The sequence below is a fragment of the Thalassophryne amazonica genome, chromosome 4 (genome assembly GCF_902500255.1).
Source record: "Thalassophryne amazonica chromosome 4, fThaAma1.1, whole genome shotgun sequence".
Taxonomy (NCBI): Eukaryota; Metazoa; Chordata; class Actinopteri; order Batrachoidiformes; family Batrachoididae; genus Thalassophryne; species Thalassophryne amazonica.
In genome coordinates this window covers 131,327,535-131,348,662 of record NC_047106.1, presented here as the reverse complement: position 1 = coordinate 131,348,662, position 21,128 = coordinate 131,327,535, and the positions used below count along the sequence as shown (strand labels likewise).

The window sequence follows — 21,128 nt, the reverse complement described above, 5'->3', positions numbered from 1 at the left end:
AACCCAGAGGTTTTGTGGGACTGACCTCCATGATCTCCAGCAGGGCCTCAGTGACTGTTTCCAGAGATGATAGGGCAAAGGTCTCCCTCTCATATGACCCTGGTGAGAAGGAGCGGTCACGGTAGCTGGAGCGGAAGGCAATAACGGCAGCTGACTTGACCTTGCTGATGCCAAACAGCAGATAGAATTTGGGCAGGGAAAACTCAGTCAAGCTCAGTCGCAAAACTTGCTTCGTCTCCTCTGAAACCATAGATCAGAAAAACAGAAGTTAGTTATGAAAAGACAAATATTCAGACTATCAACACAAATGACAAAGACATACAAAGAGGATGATCTGTCCTTGGTCTCAACTTTAATGTTCTCTATTGTGATTTTTTAAATCCAGATTTACACCAAAAAGATGTATAAATGATGTATGTTTGCTACAAAATGTTCACCCACAAGACCATCTACTCCAAATATCAGATATCAGATGTGTCAGTTCTTAATGTTGTAGTTTACAGAAAACAATCCACATATTCAGCCTACAGTCTGTTGGAGTACATCCTCACCACTGAAGTTCAGCTGTGAACAGGTGCAAAGGGAGTGGATGATGTTGATGACCAAACCGTGAGTGGAGGCCCTGAGAGACAGGGGCCCTGTGGCCACCAGCAGGGTCACCACATGGAACAGATATGGCAGATGGGCTGCAACATCCAGGGAGTTGTTGAATGACAGCATGAGCATGTAGCGGGCCAAAATGGCAATATCGTCCCACATCAGGTGCTGCTCGAGGGTGGGTGTCGGTGACAGACAGGTCTTGTCAATGATCTTACACATCCGGCCAATAACCTGGCACAAAGCACAAGACCAGGGCTAATGATATCATCAAAGCACACATTTCTCACATTACTGTAAAACATCCAGTGGCATGCAATTAATGTTAAACCATTAATTGGACAATACAAGTTCTGTCCAGTGGGTGCTTTTCTTCATTTTGCTGAATTGTTTAAATTTCTGAAGATGCAGGGACTGATAAATTCCAGGTGAGCACAGACTATATCATGACTACTTATATTTCTGGTGTTTCGCTTTGATCAGAGTTTCCGTCTCTCATGTTAACGTTCATGCATCACATTCTCAATTTCAATTTCAATTTATTTTCATTTATATAGCACCAAATCACAACAGAGTTGCCTCAAGGCGTTTCACACAAGTAAGATCTAACCTTACTAACCCCCAGAGCAACAGTGGTAAGGAAAAACACCCTGTGAGGACATTCTGGTGTGTTTTCTCTGTGTTAGTTATTCCTTCCATTTTACTTTGACATCTTTTAGTGGCTTTACGTCCTATCCATGGGTTTCTGGTTCAAACCACTATTTAACCATCACTGTTCTTTTGCTCCAGTGCCAGTTTGTCTCGTGTTCATGCCTGGTCCCTCACACTCATCTCGTGTGTTTGCTCTCCAGTTACTGACTCAGGCTGTCTCCTTGTGTTTTATGATCTGTGCCTTACCTTCTCAATTCATTTGCTTGGCATGTCTGAGAGCAGTATTTTGACACTTAGCCTGTTCCTCTGGACTCTGTGTTTGCTGCTGCTCTTACAGACATTGTTGCCATCTGGTTTGCCTTCCTGTGCCGACCTCTCACCTGTGTTTATTTCCCAGACACCAGCTTGCTCCCACACAGACTGCTCTGGTGGATGGACTGGTCTCTCACTATGTTTTTGTTACACTAACCCCATGAAAGCATGAAACCATCATTGTGGTTTTCTGATCAAGGGTTTTCTGACAGAGTATGAGTCGCACAGTAGTATAAGCTGCATCTTTTGTCTGTATTATCAGTTTTTTAATTTCGGATTCTTGTGCATTGTTGAAGTATACTTTTTATTAATGGCATTTATTCTTTCATTATCTACTGTATATTATAACAGCCAAGTGGCCTCTGTGTATGTGTGTATGGCTTCAAACACGCAAAAACCTGGGAGAGCTGACACTTGCCATTTGGTATGCTTATGCATTTTGGATCAAGGATGAATGCTGCAAAAACTGAAAGTTGATAGGACAAATATTTTTGAGAAAATTATCCAGTTTACCTAACAAACAATGGACGTTATGCTTTAATGCATCATAGGAGTTTGGGGTTTTAAATGTTATTGTGGTTCATGTTAGTTTAACAGTGTTGTTAGTGTTACTGATTTATTGTGTTTTTGTAGTTCAATTGGTTTAGTCAGTTTTGATACGTTTTATGTTGCTGTCACCATGAGTGAAATGTGTAGTGTTAGTATTGTCTTCTACCATATCTCTGTTTGTCAAATTAGAAGCACCAGAGAATACGAACAGCTGTGCGTGCGTGCGCCCAATTTTAATCAAGCACAAACTAGAGAGAGCTGACATTTGCCATTTGGGTCAAGGATGAACAGCGCTAAAACCGAACGTTGATAGGACTAATATTTTTAGAGAAGCTACATATATTAGCTAACAATACTGAACAATGGACACTGACATTTACATTCTGGACTCGCACGCCATTCCAGCAAGGGGCGTTAAAGTGTCTTTATATTAAAAGCTTGAGTGAGTGATTTTATTTAGTAAGTTCAATGTAAGCAATAATATAATTGTATATATGTTCAAAATACACTGATGACACAAGAAAGTGAAAACACTTATTTTCACTGTAGTCCATTTAAAAATCAAATGACAAAACAGAAGTAATAATAAAATATAATAATGATAATAATAATAACAGTGTGTATGTGATAAGAACCTAAACAATTTATAAATACATTAAGACAGTAAATTAACATTAAAAATGACATAATTAACAGGAAATAAATGGGTTGAGCTCCTCTTCTAAAAATGGTTGAGGTCTATATTTCTAAAAACATACTGGACTCACACATCATTCCAACTCATTATACAAACTTTGCTTGATTTATTACCACCCTTGAAAAATGTCAGCTACTTATTTTATAAACACTCCCAATCTAGAGCCTGTGGATCCCCACAGGCAGCACACTAGTAAATACATAATTTGGGACGTAATTGCTCTGGGTGCCAGCTCATGTGCTGCCACTGAACCGAGCTCAGAGCTCTGGTCGCTCAGAGGCCACAAGTCAGTGTTTTTACTAGCTGTTTGGATGACCGTGTCCACCTTTTTAAATCATGTCATTACAAATATCTGGAATGACATAGAATGTAGTGCGGGTAAATGTCCAAGCAGATCATCTAAGACACCTATGCTCCTCTATTTCCGTCTAGTGAAATTTTTGTCTTATGTAATTTTGGATGCTAAAGTTGTTAGCACTTTTAGCAGCTATTAGTAGTTTCATCACGTTAGGTAAAGTAAATCCATGATTACTGAGGAAATGAGCCAGTAATAATTTTTAATGCTGACATCAATGCCACACATTAGGAGAACCACCACCCATCCACCAGAATATGATTTAATAAAACACCAGAAACAAGCTTTGCTTGTTATCTGAGCTTGTTCGGTAACTATTTTTTCTCACCGAGATTATGCAACACCTCTTTATCCAAATATGGGTTCATCATGACATAGACAAAGTAAGCACTGTCAACACTGTGACACCCGGGGCAACAAATTTTGGGCTCCAAAATGATTCTTCTGGGTTTCCATAGAAAACCTATGAATTATATAAACTGTTTACGAAGGTGATGCAGATAGACAAAGGAAAGGAGTCATGGCTCATTAATACAAACAACCAACAAAACTGGACACAGATTTGCTCTAATGGATAAATCCACCTTAATAAGTGCTTTCGGCTTCTCCCTATTTTGCTCAGGGTCACCACAGCAGAACCAACATGGATTGACATGTTGATCTGGCACAGGATTTACACTTGAAGCCCCTCCACATTTCAATTATAATGGGCATGGGTGGTCTTGAACTGATAACCCTCGGTTTTAGAAGCAAGTGCACTGTCAACTCAGCCACTACACCACTAATGGATCAATACCCAATAAAGAGCCTTAAGATGTACTTTGCATGTCATTTTTGTATGTGGTGGTGATGTGTATGACAATTTTGTTATAACCGTTCTAAGAAAAAAAAAAACTTTCATTAATTTGGCACGTGTCAGAGTTCAGCATCAACTGACAAGAAGTCATTGTGCTGAGTGGGTTGGTCTGCCATGACATCAGACAACAACCCTGTGGATAAGACCAGCATAAACACTGTAGTACTGTCTAACAGCTACATGCAGTTGTGAATTAATGATCCTTAAATTTATTGTAGCACTTTGGTAAAACTACAAAAACTCATTGAGGGACTCAGCACTTCAATTTTAACAGGGACGAGCTTTTCTTCAGCAACATCTCTCCACAATGGTCACTATTCACGGCAGTGCTGCTGCCATAATAGGAGCCAGGGTCTGGCTCTTCTATTGTGTCTGCCTGTGTGTGTTGTGCTTGTTTATCTGAGAAACGGGCTGAACCGGGATACTGAGCTCACAGATGATGGATAGTGAGAGCAGCAGCTTGTCTCTTTGGATATTCTAAGTCACAAAAAGGGAATAATTTTCTACTTTGGACATATCTCTTCACTATGTAAGTAGTTCATATTTGCATTTATTACTTACAGCACTGTCTTCTTGTTGGAGAAAATAAATGCATAACAAACAGTAACAGTCATTAGCAACACAACACAATCAATGCCCAATCAACGCATAAATTTCAAGTGTTGCAATATGATATTGCTGTTCAACCTAAGAAAACATGAGTGTAAATCAGTCTTGCTTCAAGTTCAGTTTTACAAGCCATAGTCATGTGCAGTTGAAAACCTTTTTTATGCAAGTTAAAACAAAAAGAGACTGTGCATTTTCAATATTTTATGGCAGCATATTTGAACAGAAATGATGTTGCAGACATGAGGTCGGCATGTAGCAGCTCACGGTGTAGCCTCACCTTGCTGGAGACAAGTTTGACATTGCCTGAAGCCAAAGCTACAGCAGTGTCAGCCATGACCTCTGCCTTGATGGAGCCCAGTCCTCCTGTGGCACTGGTCTTAATAAAGCTGTCCAACACCACATCCAGCAGGTCTGTGATCTACAGAAGGGCAGAGGTTGAAAGGTCAAAGACACATTTACCCATCAAATGACTAATGGACCTTTCTGAATTTGAATGACGATGTGCAAACACACAATCTGCAGACCTTGGTCCCTGCAAATCACGTCCCGTTTTCACTGGAGAGCTCAGTGAAGGGTAACCCAGAACTACTTGAGATAGCTATTCTAGATTAGGGGTGGGTAACTTGTTTCAGAAAGGACCAAGAGGATGCAGGTTTTCTTTGCAGCCACTGACTCCACCAAGTGATTTCACTGATTAACTGATTCCATCTGCTCAAAGTGATATTAATCAGTGAAATCACATGGTGGAGTCAGTGGCTGCAAAGAAAACCTGCACCCTCTTGGCCCTTTCTGGAACAAGTTGCCCACCCCTGTTCTAGATCAGTACATACAGACTGGTAAACATCATCTTTCTTATGATAAATTTAGGCTATAGCACCTCAGCAAAGACAGAAGCTGTCATGATGGAAAGATGGCACTCAGCTCCATCCAGCTAACACTGCAGAAAGACTCACCAATGGTGACAGCATATTACTTTAGTGGACAGAGTGATGGTAAAAGATAACACATGAGTAGCATAACATACTGTATGTATAATAAAAGCCAAGAAAAGCTGCATCAGTGAATGTGTTAAGCAGAAATGTTTAAAATGTAAAGGAGTAGGAAACTGAGTGCACTGAACTGTGCTTTTGAAGAGTTTTGGTAGCTACAGCACCATCTTCAGGTGAATCTGGGACTGACTGACAGCTGTTACAGAAGGCCCATTCACTATGCCCACCGAGCACACGTGCCAATAGATTAATTAAATCAATCAAGTACTATTAACTTTGTGTTAATGTGAACATAAAAAACAGTCCTGCCCATCTGAAGGGCTCAGAAACATGAAGATGATGTTACAAACAAAAGTTTGAAAAACTTGCTGAAAAGGGTCAATCTGACTGATACAGAAATGATTTTAAGCTTTAAGGGATTTTTGAGTAAAGGTGAAAGAGGGATTTTCTTATTACAGGTCATTTATGGATCATGTGCATTCCTCAGTCATTGCGAAAATTTTATCCAGATTCTTCCGCATATCTAGTGCTTTCAATTCCAGGCTACAGGTCACAGGACCAGTACTAGCAGTAAATAACATAACTTTGTCAAGGCCTAAAATGCCTAACTTAGAATACAGAAGTGTGATTGAATGTCTGCCCCTGGTTTGATATGTTAAACACAACTTGAAATGGCAGTTAATGTCAACATAGCCCAACTTAGTTCTAGAGTATTATCTTATTTTATAGATAGTGTGTGGTGAAACAAACAAAGACACTGTGTGGGAGGAACACAGACAGGTGCATGCGAGACAAAGTAACGGATTCTTAGAAGCTGTAAAAGAACAGCTAAAACAAGAAAGAGAGGAAGTGGCTAAAAGAACAAGGACCCAGAATGGAAAGGCAGACTGTGCTCAGGAAACAGTGACAACGAACCAGAGTGAACCAGAGAATGGACCAGTGTGACCAAGAGAAAGCCATCTAAGTAAAAAGAGGACCGGGCAATGACAAAAGTGAATGAGGGAAACTGCAAGACTGAACCAGTGTGACTGATGAAGAAAAAGAGAGAGAATAATTACAAGATACAACACCTGCGAGATATAGCAGGTCTGGGTAAACAGCGGGTAAAACACTCTGTGTGTAATGTGACTACTGTGTGAAATTATAGTGAAATATCTTTAGGATCAACAGCAAGTTGTTCTCCAAATGCTCACACCAAGGACCACTTAACCAATTTAAAAAAAAAATAATAATAATAATAAAATCTTGTAAACCACCTAACTCCCCAAACATCTAAGAACAATAGGTCTGTTTCCCACTCCAACAGTACATTATACATTACAACCCAATACTCACCTCATTAGAAACAGCTTTTTTGGGGGTGGCGGGCGGCATCTTGTTTGTTTTTTCTTTTAGTTAAAAAACAAACAAACTTTGCATTATATTGTATTTTTATTTTATTTTTGTGTGCTATTGTGTCCGTATTATATCGTTTGCATTAAAAAGTGTATCAATGGGTGCATATGTATAAAAAAAAAAGAAAAAAAAAAGAGTTATGTATTATTGTAATTTGTTTGGTTCTAATAAAACTATATGGGGAAAAAAGAAAGCAATAACTTTGTTTAATCAGGCTACTATCTAGCAGACTTTAGAATCATTTTTAAACAGTTTGAGAAACACTTTTCAGTTCAAATATATTAATTTAAAATGTGGTATTTGAGAATGACTTCAAGATAACGTGTATGGCATTTTAAAAAGCCCACACTGTACCAAAGCAGAATGCTAATACATGTACCTGAGATCACCAAGACTCAGATCCAGACTTAGATATATCTCCAAACTCACCTGACCCAAGCTGCCCCAGATCTTGGCCTGAATGGAGGGATACATCTGCTTTTCGTTGATCGTCATGGTGATGAGTTTGTCCAAAATGGCGGTGACACGCTGGCGCTTGGCATCATCATTGTGCTTACAGAAACGAACCAGGTTCAGCAGCCAGGGTGTCATGTACTCCAGACAGAGATGCTTCAACTCGATACCTGAACATAGTCATGGCATTCATTTTCCAAAATAAAATGCAGTTATATGACTATTGGGGCTAATAGTGATACTTTAACTGGTATCTTTGTTTGTGATTGACAGACCAATATTCAAAACATCAAAAGCTATTCAATTGACATATGTACAAATGGGAAAGCAGAAAAAGTCAGGATGAAAAAAAACAAACAAACCCTGCAGTGATTCTTCCATTTCTGCATTTGAGGCCAGCAACACATTCAAAAAAGGAAAGTGGGCAAGGGAGCAATTTAGGCCAGTATTGAGGTAAAATAAATAAATTATGTTATTTCAAACAGGTGATGCAAACAGGTGACTGTAATTCAATTTGTTTATATTATTTTTATGGCACCAAATCACAACAAAGCTGCCTCAAGGCGCCTGTAATCATGATACAAAAGCAGTACGCATGAAAGGATGAGTCTTTGAGGAGCAAAGATGGAGCATCTCCAACTTGTCAACAAATATATGAGAAACTGTTTAAAAACAATGTTCCTCAAAGAAATATGGAACAGGATTTCTATATTTCTCCCTCTATAGGGCAGAATATCATGAAATGATTCAATGAATCTCAAAAAATTTCAGAGAGCAAGGGTGCGAGCCTAAATGAACACCCTCAGACAGCACTGCATCAAGAACCACCATTCTTCAACAGCTGATAGGGAGGGATGACTTTTCCAAGCACTACAATTCTGAGGCATCTGGGTTGGCCCATCACACAATGGAAATGTGTAATGTGGACAAATCACTATTCAAGATTTTTTTTTTAAAGACATGGATGATAAGTGCTCTGTATCAAGTATGGAAAGGACCACCCAGACTGTTATCAGCAACAAGTCCAAAAGCCAGGGTCTATTATGGCATGGGGTTGTGTCAGTACCCTCAGCAAAGGTCAATTACACTTTTGTGATGGCAGAATTAATGCAGAAAAGTGCACTGAAATTTTAGAGCAACATACAGTGTGCTGCCTTCAAGATGACATCTTTTACAAGGACGTCCATGCATTTGTCAACAAGACAAATGCAAAACCACATTCTGTGCATATTACAAAGGCTTGGCTGTGTAAGAACAGGATACGGATACTGGACTGGCCTGCCAGCAGTCCGGTCCTGTTCCAAAGAGAGAATGAGTGCAGAATTTTAAAAGGAAAAATGCAATGACAACCCCGTAGTGTAGCACATCTTAAGACACGTTTGCAGGAAGATGGGGCAAAATAACACCTGAAACACTTCATTGCTTGGCATCCTCAATGTCAAAACTTCTTAAGTGTTGGCAACATTACAAAGTGGTAAATGCATTAGTGTCCCAATTTTCTTTCTTTCTTTGGAATGAATTGCAGGTGCTAAACATGGGAAAGGGTGTATATTAAAAACAAATTAAATGAACTTGAACAGAAAAAAAAAAACATGAAAGATCTTGGGTTCATACTGTTTGCAATGAAATAAAAGTCAAAGTAAACATAAAAAAAACAGTCTATTTATATATTTATTTATTTTCATTTTCCATAGTGTCCCAACTATTGGTGATTTGGGGTTATATGTCTGTCTGTTTAGCTACATAAAAGAAAGACAGACAGAGAAAAATTCATGTAGCAACCATGAATCCAAAAATGTTTCACAGCTCTGTATGCGCAGCAACTGCGTTAACCCTCTGTTGACCGACGCGGCGATGCGTCAAAGTCACATGAATGAATTAAGATGACATACCGTCAAATACACCACAGTCTGAGTCTCCATTTGAATGTGTTGAAAGTGTGGAATTCAAACTATATACCAGTTTTTAAATTGTGTTGATAAACACAATTGTGAGTAAAACTTGAATCATGATTTACAATTCACGCCATGCTTTTTCCTGAATATTATGGTCATGTTTGCTGCACGTTTCGTGCAAAAATGCGCGCCAAATGGGAGTTTCTCTTCCTTTTACTCTCCTCTCTCACCAGAGCAACTGCAAGGAAAAAACATGATGCCCCCTTTATCACTGGTGAAAAAAATGCATGAGCTAAACCAATCAAAAATGATCACCAGCGCACGTATTTGGTTGCTGCGGAAGGAAAAGATTGTGGGAGTGATGGTGCAGAAAGAGAGACAGATAGCAATGAGATAGTTTTGAGATTTGAAAGATTTGTGATATTTAGCATGTTTGGAGTGTATAGTTAAGTGTGCAGTGGAGGGTATTTAGCATGTAGTGTAGTATGGTTAGTGTGTAGTGTTGTCGTTTTTTTTTGTTTCACGCATCAAAACAATGAGGCAACTTATGAATGTGGAACAAGCACTTCAGCTCTTTTTTGAGCTGGAAGGAGCTGAGGGAAACGTGGAGCCAGAGTTTGAGGATTCTGGCGATAAAATGGATGATCCCTCTCTTGTTTTGGAAGAGGAGTGAGAGGACGAGGAGTGAGAGGATGAGGAGCCACTGGCGTGTGCATGGAGCGCTACATGGAGGTCCGCACAGAGGATGGGACGGCATGCCTTGCCTCTGCTTCCAGGTCTAGATCTCCACTGGCTCAGGCAGTAGAGCCACACCCCTGGAAGACAGAGGAGAATGCTGACACTGCCCCAGCAGTAATAAGCAGGTTCCAGCCACAGAGAACACCAGGAGTCCAGGTAGCCACTTCCCCCCATAGTCCAAAAGACCTTTTTTTGTTGGTTGTTACCACTGACACAGTAAGAACAATCTGCAGCAACACCAACAAAAATGCTGCAAAAAAACAAACAAAAAAAAAAAAACAAGGAATTAGGGAAGAAGTACAAACGGACATACATTGAGAATGTTTGGTCTTCTGATATACATGTCGTTGGTGTCGCTGCCAAGTCTCCAAGACTACCGGAGACAGAATCACATTTCGTCTGTGCCCCTTCCAGCAAAAGTGATGACAAGAGACAGGTTCAGAGCCATATTTTGAACATTCACCTCAGTGATTCGGCTGGGGATGTAAAAAAGGGAACCCCAGGCTGTTTTGAGTCAAGTCTCTAAGATGAGATCCTCAGTGGCTGCCAGGCTCATCACCACCTGAGGAAGGAGCTGGCAGTGGATGGAAGATGGTGGTGACAAAGGCAAAAACTGGCATGACACAATGCATGAAGGACAAGCCAACTAAATGGGGGATGAAGCTTTTTGTATTGGCTGAGTTAAGTAGTTCAGCATATACAGTTGTATGCAAAAGCTTGGGCACCCCTGATAATTTTCATGATTTTCCTTCATAAATCATTGGTTGTCTGGATCAGAAATTTCAGTTAAATATATCATATAGCAGACAAACACACTGATATTTGAGAAGTGAAATGAAGTTTATAGGATTTGCAGAAAGTGTGCAATAATTATTTAAACAAAATTAGGCAGGTGCATAAATTTGGGCACCCTTGTCATTTTATTTATTTGAATACATTTAGCACTAATTATTGGAACACAAAATTGGTCTGGTAAGCTCACTGACCCTTGACCTCCTGACACAGGTGAATCCAATCATGAGAAAGGGTATTTAAGGTGGCCATTTGCAAAAGTTTGCCTTCTTTGCATCTCTTCTAATGAGTGGCAACATGGGAGCCTTTCAACAACTCTCAAACGATCTGAAAACAAGGATCGTTCAACAACATAGTTTAAGAGAAGGATACAAAAAGCTACCTCAGAGATTTCAGCTGTCAGTTTCCGCTGTGAGGAACACATTGAGGAAATGGAAGACCATAGGCACAGTCCTAGTTAAGGCCTGAAGTGGCAGGCCAGGAAAAATCTCATAAGCTGAAGTGAAGGATGATGAGAACAGTCATAGTCAACCCACAGACCTGCTCCAAAGACCTACAACATGATGTTGCTGCAGATACTGTCTCTGTGCATCGTTCAACTATACAGCGCACTTTGCACAAGGAGATGCTGGATGAGAGAGTAATGCAGAGGAAGCTTTTTCTGTGTACACGCCACAAACAGAGTCACTTGAAGTATGCTAAAGCACATTTGGACAAGCCAGCTTCATTTTGGAATAAGGTGCAATGGGCTGATGAAACTAAAATGGAGTTATTTGGACATAAGGGATGGCATGCATGGCTGAAAAAGAACACAGCATTCCAAAAGAAAAAAAAAAACACTTGCTACCTACAGTAAAATTTGGAGGTGGTTCCATCATGCTGTGGGGCTGTGTGGCCAGTGCAGGTACTGGGAATCTTGTTAAAGTTAAGGGTCACATGGATTCCAGTCAATATCAGCAGATTCTTGAGAACAATGATCATGAATCAGTGACAAAGTTAAAGTTGCGCAGGGGCTGGATCTTTCAACAAGACAAAGACCCTAAGCACTGCTCAAAATCTACTAAGGCATTCATGCAGAGGACAACGTTGTGGAATGACCATCTCAGTCCCCAGACCTGAATATTATTGAAAATCTGTGGTGTGATTTTAAGCGGGCTGTCCATGCTCGGAAACCAACAAACCTGAGATGTTTTGTAAAGAAGAATGGTCCAAAATACCTTCAACCAGAATCCAGACTCTCATTGGAAGCTATAGGAAGCGTTTAGAGGCTGTTAATTCTGCAAAAGGAGGATCTACTAAATACTGATGTATTTTTTCTGTTGAGGTGCCCAAATTTATGCACCTGCCTAATTTTGTTTAAAGAATTATTGCACACTTTCTGTAAATCCCATAAACTTCATTTCACTTCTCAAATATCACTGTCTGCTATATGATATATTTAACTGAAATTGCTGATCCAAACAACCAATGATTTATAAAGGAAAATGATGGAAATCATCAGGGGTGCCCGAACTTTTCGATACAACTGTACACTGGCAAGACTATGACCACAAGAGACCATAGGCTGTCTTATGATGTGGTCAAGAATGTGATTCAGCCATCCTGTCTAGGTACCATATTTACATGGACAATTCTTATACCAGTCCCAAACTGTTCATGAATCTGGCCAAAATGAAGCCTGGAGCATCTGGCACATACATGGAGAACAGAAAAGGATGCCCCAGAGGGAGGGCAAATGCGCGCACCAAAAACTGTGGAAGAGGATCTGTGAGATGGATCAGAGAGGGGCCTCTTATTTTTGTGAAGTGGATGGACACATGGAAGATGTCTGTGTGCTCAATCATCCACCCTGAATTTTCAGGTGAGACAAGGATGGAAAGGATGGACACTGGACTCTGAAAGACATTCCCAATCCTACACCAATCGTGAACTACAAAAAAACATGGGTGGAGTTAACCTGTCTGAACAGCTGATTCAGTACTACTCCACCCCCAGAAAAACTGCTCGCCGGTAAAGGGTTGTGTTGTTGCACTTCCTTGACATTGCAACCACAAATGTCTTCATCTTGCACCGTGAGATAAGCAGTGCCAAAAGGGTGCAGTCCATGGCACACAAAGACTTCATGGTGGAGCTAGTGTGTCAGCTTTGTGGCACAGACAAAGCAGATGTCACCCAGAGCAGGAGTATCACATTCCTCACATTGCCCATTGTGACAGCCACAGATGCTGGCCTAAAAAAACCTCAATAAAGGTAGACTGAGGTACCAATGTTGCATCTGGGTGGACAACAGGAGGAGTGACACACCCTGGAAGTGTCAGGCCTGTGATTTGCCCGTCTTGTGTTGGACAGGAATTGTTTTTTTTTTGTTGTTGTTTTGAGTGGCACAAATAATTTGTGCGGTATCTTATTGTGACATCTGATTGTTTTATAAATAGTTGTACCAAAAAAAACAAAACAAAAAAAAAAAACAACTTATGAAGCATTTCCAGCATTTAATATAAATAGCTGTATGTAACGTTGTTTGCTACATTTTTACATGTTTTTGAAATGTCCAATTTATATTTGCATTCTAATTCATAAAATTGGTTCATTAAACATGTTTGTGGCTTTCACAGTTGAAAAACAACAACAAAAAAACAAAGAAGTTTTTTCAACTCAAATTGTATGCTTTTGTGTGAATTTTGGTCCACTGTGTTAATACAGTATGTCAGAATGAAAGAAAAACTGCTTAGTCACACCAGCAAGGTTGTGCTGAAAAAAAATGACACCAAACAAGGCAAAGCAAACAGTTTTTAAGGTAAATTATAAAGGTAAAACCAAAAGTAGTCAAAAACGGGCAATTATACCCTGGACCCCAGATGGTTAAACAGACTCACTAGACTTGCTAAAGCCTGAGATGCACTCCTCCAGAAACTCCAGGGTGAGATGTGGCTCATTGGCAGCCAAAGTCTTGCTGATGGACACTATGAAGAGTGTGTTGTTAGCTGGGATGCAGAGTCCTGACGTCTCCAGCAACTGGCCCTCTATCTTTAAGTTGAAGGTGCAGGTCAAAGCGCACAGCAGGTTGTAAGCTGCAGACCTGGATGTGGAGGGCAAAAGTCAGACAGAGTTGATTTTCTTATTGCTCAAGGCTCAATTTTCCAGATGATGATAAAACTTGAGTTTGAGTTTCAAAAGGCATGTTGGAGTGCCTGGCCTAGAGTTCATGGCTTCTCTTTAATAAAGTCCTCTGACCAACTCTACTGTGGAGCTATGAGAGGCAACAGGCAAAAACTATCATGTGCATAGTCTCTACAATGGATAGCCACTGTAGCTTGTAATTCCTGGATGTCTTGGTGGTAGCCTGCTCTAAGCAGCGCTTAAATGCCGTGCAATACCATTTAAATTTTTAATGACCTATTTAACTAATACATTTTCCGGAATGCATGCTACTCTAGAGCATTGGCTGCATTTCTCAAAAATGTGTCATGAACAGGAGGAAAAGAGGAAAAAAACATACATGAATCACATCAGTCTATTTGTCACATTTACCATGAACCATGGTGGTCCCACTTCATGTGATGCCTTTACCTGGGCACAGAGTTGAAAGCCTCTGCCAGCAGCCTACAGACAAGGACCCATCTTTGGACTTGTTACACCAGCTCTTTGACTTCTTTGTTTTTTTGTTTGTTTTTTTTAAGTTACCCCTGCTTTTCACCAGTCCATGACAGGTTTTTCCACTCACTCCAAACCTTGTTTCTGCTGCTCGATTGGAGTTTTCAACTGTATACTTTTCAATACTGAACACTTTTGCGATTTTTACTGAACTCAATGCTTTTTGCTCAGTTTGACATGTGAAGATGATGACGGACGTTTGCTTGTTGACAGTGGGTATGTGCAGAAACACATTTACAGTATGTACGACCGGCAACAGCTGAGCAATGCCACTGCATCCACACCAGGGGTTTGGTGTGTGTGCATGGCCGCTTTCAGTGTCAAAGTGTCAAACAGTCCATGAACCAAGAAAATGTTGCATAGCTATTATTTCAACAATAGTTGTTCACAACTCCCTGAAACAGTAAGGCCACCCAGACCCTCCAGTAAAAGCTCTCAGTAAAAAAAACAACAACAAACAAACAAACAAAAAAACACACTATTTATCGTACGGTGTCACTTTTCTAATTAAGCAAATAAAAAAAAAAATGCTGATTATGCATCTGTCCTTACACACACTTCACATGTGATATTGACAAAGCACACATAGACGTAAAAGATTGTTTTTCCTTGTTCTTAATGTTACATCACTGCATGACATAAAATATTTGACAACTACTAATTTGATGTTTCAATTAATGGGAACTTTCAGATGCATTATAGGATATAAGAGAAAGAAATAGTCATGAAATATACAAAATTTATATGTACGCCCCTCATTTGCATTTTGTAATCATTTTCTGTAGTTCACAGGTTGCTGCTTCTCCAACATTGTTGTCTACTGGGTCATTATCTGGATGTGCAGGTCCTGCACTAGTCTTAAACCTCTCTCTGGGCTGCATTTTTTTCATTATCTTTGTTTTTCCATTGGACCTGCATTTTTAAATATTGTGACAATTTGACAGTGGCCGTTTTTATAATTCTGCCTCTGTCTGCACACCACCAGAATGGTGAGTAAATTTTCAACATTAACTGAGTGGGTTTCACAAAAAATGTCACAAACTAAATCCATTCCTACAAGTAAATTGTTAATTGCTATTTTTGTTAACTCCTTGAATTAAAACTGAAAGTCTATAATACATGAACAATATAACTGTCTTGATTGTTTTGTTTCAATTCCATTGTGGTGGTGTACAGAGGCAAAACGGCAAACAAGTGTGTCGCTGTCCATCTCCTTATGGACCTGACCATCCTGGAGCTGTGAAATGTTGTTTTAAATGCATGATCATTAGCATTAAACTCTTCACAAATGGGATTACAGGGTTCTTTGTTCCTGGATTCCAGTATAAATAGACACTGTTTTTTCTTAAATTGTACAATTGCAGCAAAATGTTGCAAGGTATTAACCTTGCAACAGTTTGCTGCAATAACGTCTTGTTACGCTCAGAGAAGTTTCAACTTCAATTTCCTTTGTATTAACATTGTTTATGTGTTACACTTCCTGGTACACCTAATGGTCACGTCTCTTGATTTCAAGGTAACATAATCCATTAATCCAGATTAGCAAGGGTGTTCTGTATTTAATTCTGTACCCTTGAAGTACCTAATCTGATTTTAAACAGTTTCAAAAACCCTTTCCTCTGCTTTAAGGTTAACTTCAGTCTTAATTTTAACCTTGTCTGTGAAACAGGGCCCCATGTTTTTAAGTGTAACTAAAAATGGCTGACCTCAGGCTAGGGTCAGAGCTGCCAAGGTTGAGAAGAGCAATGTTGAGAAGAGTGCCAGGAACATCTTTTGGTCGGATCTTGGTGTGCTGCGGGATGGAGTCAGGCTGCGACAGCTCCCAGCGTGTTCGAATGTGGATGATGGACTGGACAATGACACCACACTCTTGGTTCATGAATGTGAGCGGAATGCCCTGGTTAGCCATGGTCAGTGTGAACTGGTTTTCATCGACCTGGCAAATCTCCTCAATCTCAGAGGCGTAGTAGACATCGTTGAGGAAGACAGGCTGACCAAGAACTCGAGTCCGCTCAGCTGAGGTCACCTGAACCGCTGTAGATCCAACCTGATGAGCAAGAAATCAGACTTCATAAATGATACCTTGGACACCACTGCTGTTATCTGAACATTTCACTCAGCAGTCAACAAGAAGTAGTAAATGATTTCAGCTTTAATCCTGGACTTCAAAGTACAAACCATTGTGCCTTATACACAACATGAGATTCTCAATCCGATCGATATCCCAGTACATCATTTTCAACTAAATGTTTGGTTCATGCAATGTTCAAAATTTAAAATGGGATTTTGTGTTAAACATCCTCAAAGTCCCACAAATTTATGACTGTGCATAGAGAAACTCTTCTTTGTCTGAAAAGGCGAATTTGGAACTTTGTTTACATAACAAATCAACTCCTCAATGTCTGAAACACGATCTGCCAGGAATATTCAAACTGTAGGAGCAGCCATGGCTGCAGTGGGGACAAAGTCGCACACAAAGGGCACTGCAGACTTCATTCCCATGGGTCTACAGACTTATTTTACTTAACTGTTCTTGTCCAACTACCCAAATAAACAACACAACCAGAACTGACATGTCCGCCATGAACACAAAATGAAAAAACTAAAATAAATTATGTATTTTCAACAAAATAAATAAAATAAACAAAATAGTGATAAAAAATAATTTTTTATCGCTAAAATTATTTTTAGCGATAAAAGAAGTCACATATTTCAGTTCTTCCTATTTATTGATAAATATGAGATACTGAACAGCTTCTCTTATTATTATTATTATTTGACATCAAATGTGCCAAATTACTTTACACAGCACTGTATATTATTTGAAGGTCCTCAGAGAGGACTACACGGAAGATCTTGGTAAAATATTTAAAGGATATTACTCCAAATTATTCTGTGAATATTGCAGCCAACCTTCCGGTTCAGATCCTGAAACCATTTCAGGAACCAATGTGCTGGTGAAGCAGCTAAATATTTTTGATTGACTGATCCTGGATCGTCAAGATGCTGGTGTCTCGGAGAGGATAGAGTCCACAACATAAGGAAACAGTTTGTGTCCTCACTTTCACTCCTATTGTACTGACTATTTACATTTTCAAGTGTTTGGTTGCACTGGCTTCAAATGTTTTATAAATGGCAAATTTACAATCGCGTTCGTCCCGATTATCGTGCCCCCAATCCCGTCCACACTGACTGATGTCACTGGTTTTTACTTCTGGTCCAGCAAGAAGTTGGTGTTACTTTGGAACAATTTCTGTCAGGAGAACCAGTTCTATGTCAATGAAAACGCAAGGTCACGGTTCAAAAATTGGCACTGGAGCTGAACCAGCACCGAAACCGTGTCAATGAAAAGGGCCCGTTGTACACGGAGGACTCTGATGGCATATTTGGACAAGATTAGTTTTATATGGAGGTGTGGTGACAATTATTACCACAGTTCCTCCTGGATTTTAGTCACATCCAAATGTGCCAGTTCAGTCGGTTTTACAGAATGCATAGTGTCTGTAGCTGAAAGGTTTCTGCTGCATTTTACCTTCTGTGAAGCAATCTGTAGAAATTACCTCAGGATACATTAATCCTGTGCAAAAACACTCCTCAGTAACATCCTGAGGAAAAGAAGTTTTACACCATTTACCTCAAGTGTGGAAGCACTTAAAGAAGGATTTTGTAAGACAATCAGGCCCACAACAGCAGAGATTTAATATTCACACCTGAGTTTTATTTGTCCTGAATTTCTGTATCAGTCTGTGCAGATATATTACAGCTACAGTCTCTGCAATCATGTGATCATGTTCATGCCCGTGACTCACCTCTGTTACCTCACTGTGAACTGTCTTTAACATGGAGATTTAAAAACTAAAGTGACACATTAAATAGAAAGTCAGTGGGATGGGAAACATTTTTGTGCTTGTATAAGAAGCGTTCAGATCACCTGCTCTGCTTTGGCAGACGCACCGCACCAGTGCACAGCGCACACCACCTCTGTGCAGAGAACAAACAGCCAAAACAAGAACAAACAAACAAACCCACCGGTGAAGCCCAACCATAACTTAACGTTAGCTGATACTGATCCATTCTGGATGAGCTGATTGTGTGGCCGTCTCTGTCATTCATAGAGATTTCTTTTCCCATGCAAACAAACTGACCCTAAATATTACAGACCTGCTGTGGTAAAATGATATCACTCTACCTCCCCAATATGAGACAAATCCAATACAAATACAGCTTTATACTGCATTCACAGAAACCACACAAGAACCTCAGCTTTGGGAGGAGAGAGGGATTGAGAGAGAGAGAGAGTAATTCTAATACTAATCAGCTTCTTTACTAACTGAAAGTTTGTCCAAACTATGGAAACTATCTGTATTTTCATCTCTGCACTTTCGTTTTTGTTTCACTCAGCTCCAATAAGCAAGAGATTTTCAATGAATGTTGTTCACTCCTCTTCACTGTCAGACCTGACAGATAATATTTCAGACATGGCGTGCCATTTAACAACTTCTCGACAAACACATGGTCATTAAGATCTGTCTATCATGAAATACGGAATGTTAGCTAGGCTCTGTCAAGTTTGTTTGTATTCGTGTCCCACAAAGAATGTGACTTCCACAGTGAAAGTCTTTACTGTTCAGCCAGTGATATTAAATGCTTGTAGTATGAAGTGCACAGTCAGGAAACTGGCACAACAGGCAGCAGGTGAAGTAAGAACAGAGACGGATTTTCTGACTGCAGCTTTGAGCTTAGTCTATGTTTGTCTGTTTTCATGAAACAAACACATTCTCTGCTCCAATCCAAGAAGCTGACGCACAAACGTTGCACTCCGCACAGTCCCTTCAATCACAGCTACAGAAGCCCTCAGAGGTGTCATAGGTGTTTTGGTGGCTTCCCTCACTAGCCTCCTTCTTCAACTGTGTCTATTCTTTACAGATTAACCAAATGGTACTACAGCTGTGAGTTAATTACTGATGTACAGTGCACCTGGAAAGTATTCACAGCACTTCACTTTTTCCACATTTTGTTATGTTACAGCCTTATTCCAAAATTAAGTAAATTCTTTTTTTTTTCCCTCACCCCATAATGACAACATGAAGTTTTTTTATTATTATTATTATATCTGCAAATTTATTAAAAATAAAAACAAAGAAATCACATGTACAGTGGCTTGCAAAAGTATTCGGTCCCTTGGTATTTCACACATTTTAATTTGTTTATGGCATTTCAAATACAAAAAGTAAATCAGGCTTCTCAATATAAAAATTTCTAAAAATATCTTCCTTAGACTCAAACTGAAAGCAAATCTCTACAACCTGATATAAATTAATTGAAAATATAAAAGCCAAAATGATGAGGCTATATTGAAGACACACTTTCCCCCCCCGTTTTATCACTAGCATTTTATATGATTGTGTGTCTTCTTTTATTCTTTTACTTATTTTAATCCTTTTACTTATTTGTTTTTAATTTTTTTTATTGTGTTTTTATTCTGCCTTTTAAATGATGTTTGTGAAGCACCTTGAGGCAATTTGTTGTGATTTGGTGCTACAGAAATCAATACATTTGATTTTATTTGATTTAATGATGGGTTGCATAGGTAGTGGAGCACTGGTTTAATACCTGTAAATAATCAATTTTATTGCCAGTTTTCTTAAGACAAGTCTGAAGATTTCCAAGTCACTGAATATGTCTTGACCTTTATTTACATCAGTTATGAAGAAATACAAACAGTATGGTGCTCTATGATAAATCTGTGTGGATTAGACAGTTTTCAAAAACTGAGTGACTGTGCAAGAAGGAGAAAAGGTAGGAAAGCCATCGAGACACCTAGACAACCCAGGAGAAGTTACAGGCTTCTCTGGCTGTGATTGGAGAAATTGTGGATAGTGCATGTTTTGCATTTTGTATCCCCAGTTACACAGCTTCATTATGCAGTGGCATAGAGGAGGGTTTTCTTAAAAAGAAGACCTGAAAGTTCAGCTACAATTTTCCAGAAGGTACATCTGAGATGCAAGCCTTGATTTGATGTTTTGGTGAAAGAAAAACCTCCTCTATACCACTAAATTTCTAACAGCCCAAGGTTTCCCAAACTTCTGCATGCCACTGTATCCTGGGACCTTACCTTTATTATGACTTTGGAGTCTTTGTGGGACACTCTGAGGGCATTGTGGAACACTTTAAGATCTTCTTCCAGGGTCAACGTGGCAGCAGGAAGCTTCTGTTGTTCAGGTTCGATGTGTTCAGCCAGTTTAGCAGGAGAGTCAATGAACTGGAGGCGCTTGCTGCCTTTTACGCCAGTCAGCAGCCTCTCGTGATACTTTGTGTACTCCCTCACCCAACTGCTGCAGTTGTAAACATACACAGCTGCCACATTCTCATAGGCAAATCCGGGAAAGACCACAAACCACTTGGACAGAAAGTCTGTCTTAAAGCGATTGCTGGGTCCTACGTGTGTTAGATCTACCACAATCTCATAGGGCTTGGCATAGTAAGGCTTGAGGGTGAGGAGGACGTGGTAAATGAGCAAGTCACCGTTGATCTGGCCTGTTTTGAATCTGAGGAAAAGAAAAATAAAACAAAATCAAATGCACTT

At 39.7% G+C, this 21,128-nt stretch overlaps 1 protein-coding gene across 4 annotated transcripts in view; it reads right to left on the bottom strand.

Annotated features, from left to right (window-relative positions):
• The window catches only part of LOC117508745 (neurofibromin), a 333,092-nt gene that overhangs the window by 52,844 nt on the left and 259,120 nt on the right, over positions 1-21,128 (bottom strand). For all 4 annotated transcript variants that reach the window (XM_034168565.1, XM_034168568.1, XM_034168567.1 and 1 more), the window contains 7 exons: positions 20,658-21,090; positions 16,249-16,589; positions 13,765-13,967; positions 7,440-7,633; positions 4,904-5,044; positions 552-831; positions 26-240 (listed from right to left, as the gene is read on the bottom strand). In XM_034168565.1, the coding sequence (XP_034024456.1) occupies positions 26-240; positions 552-831; positions 4,904-5,044; positions 7,440-7,633; positions 13,765-13,967; positions 16,249-16,589; positions 20,658-21,090 (1,807 nt within the window). The remainder of the gene's footprint in view (positions 1-25; positions 241-551; positions 832-4,903; positions 5,045-7,439; positions 7,634-13,764; positions 13,968-16,248; positions 16,590-20,657; positions 21,091-21,128) is intronic.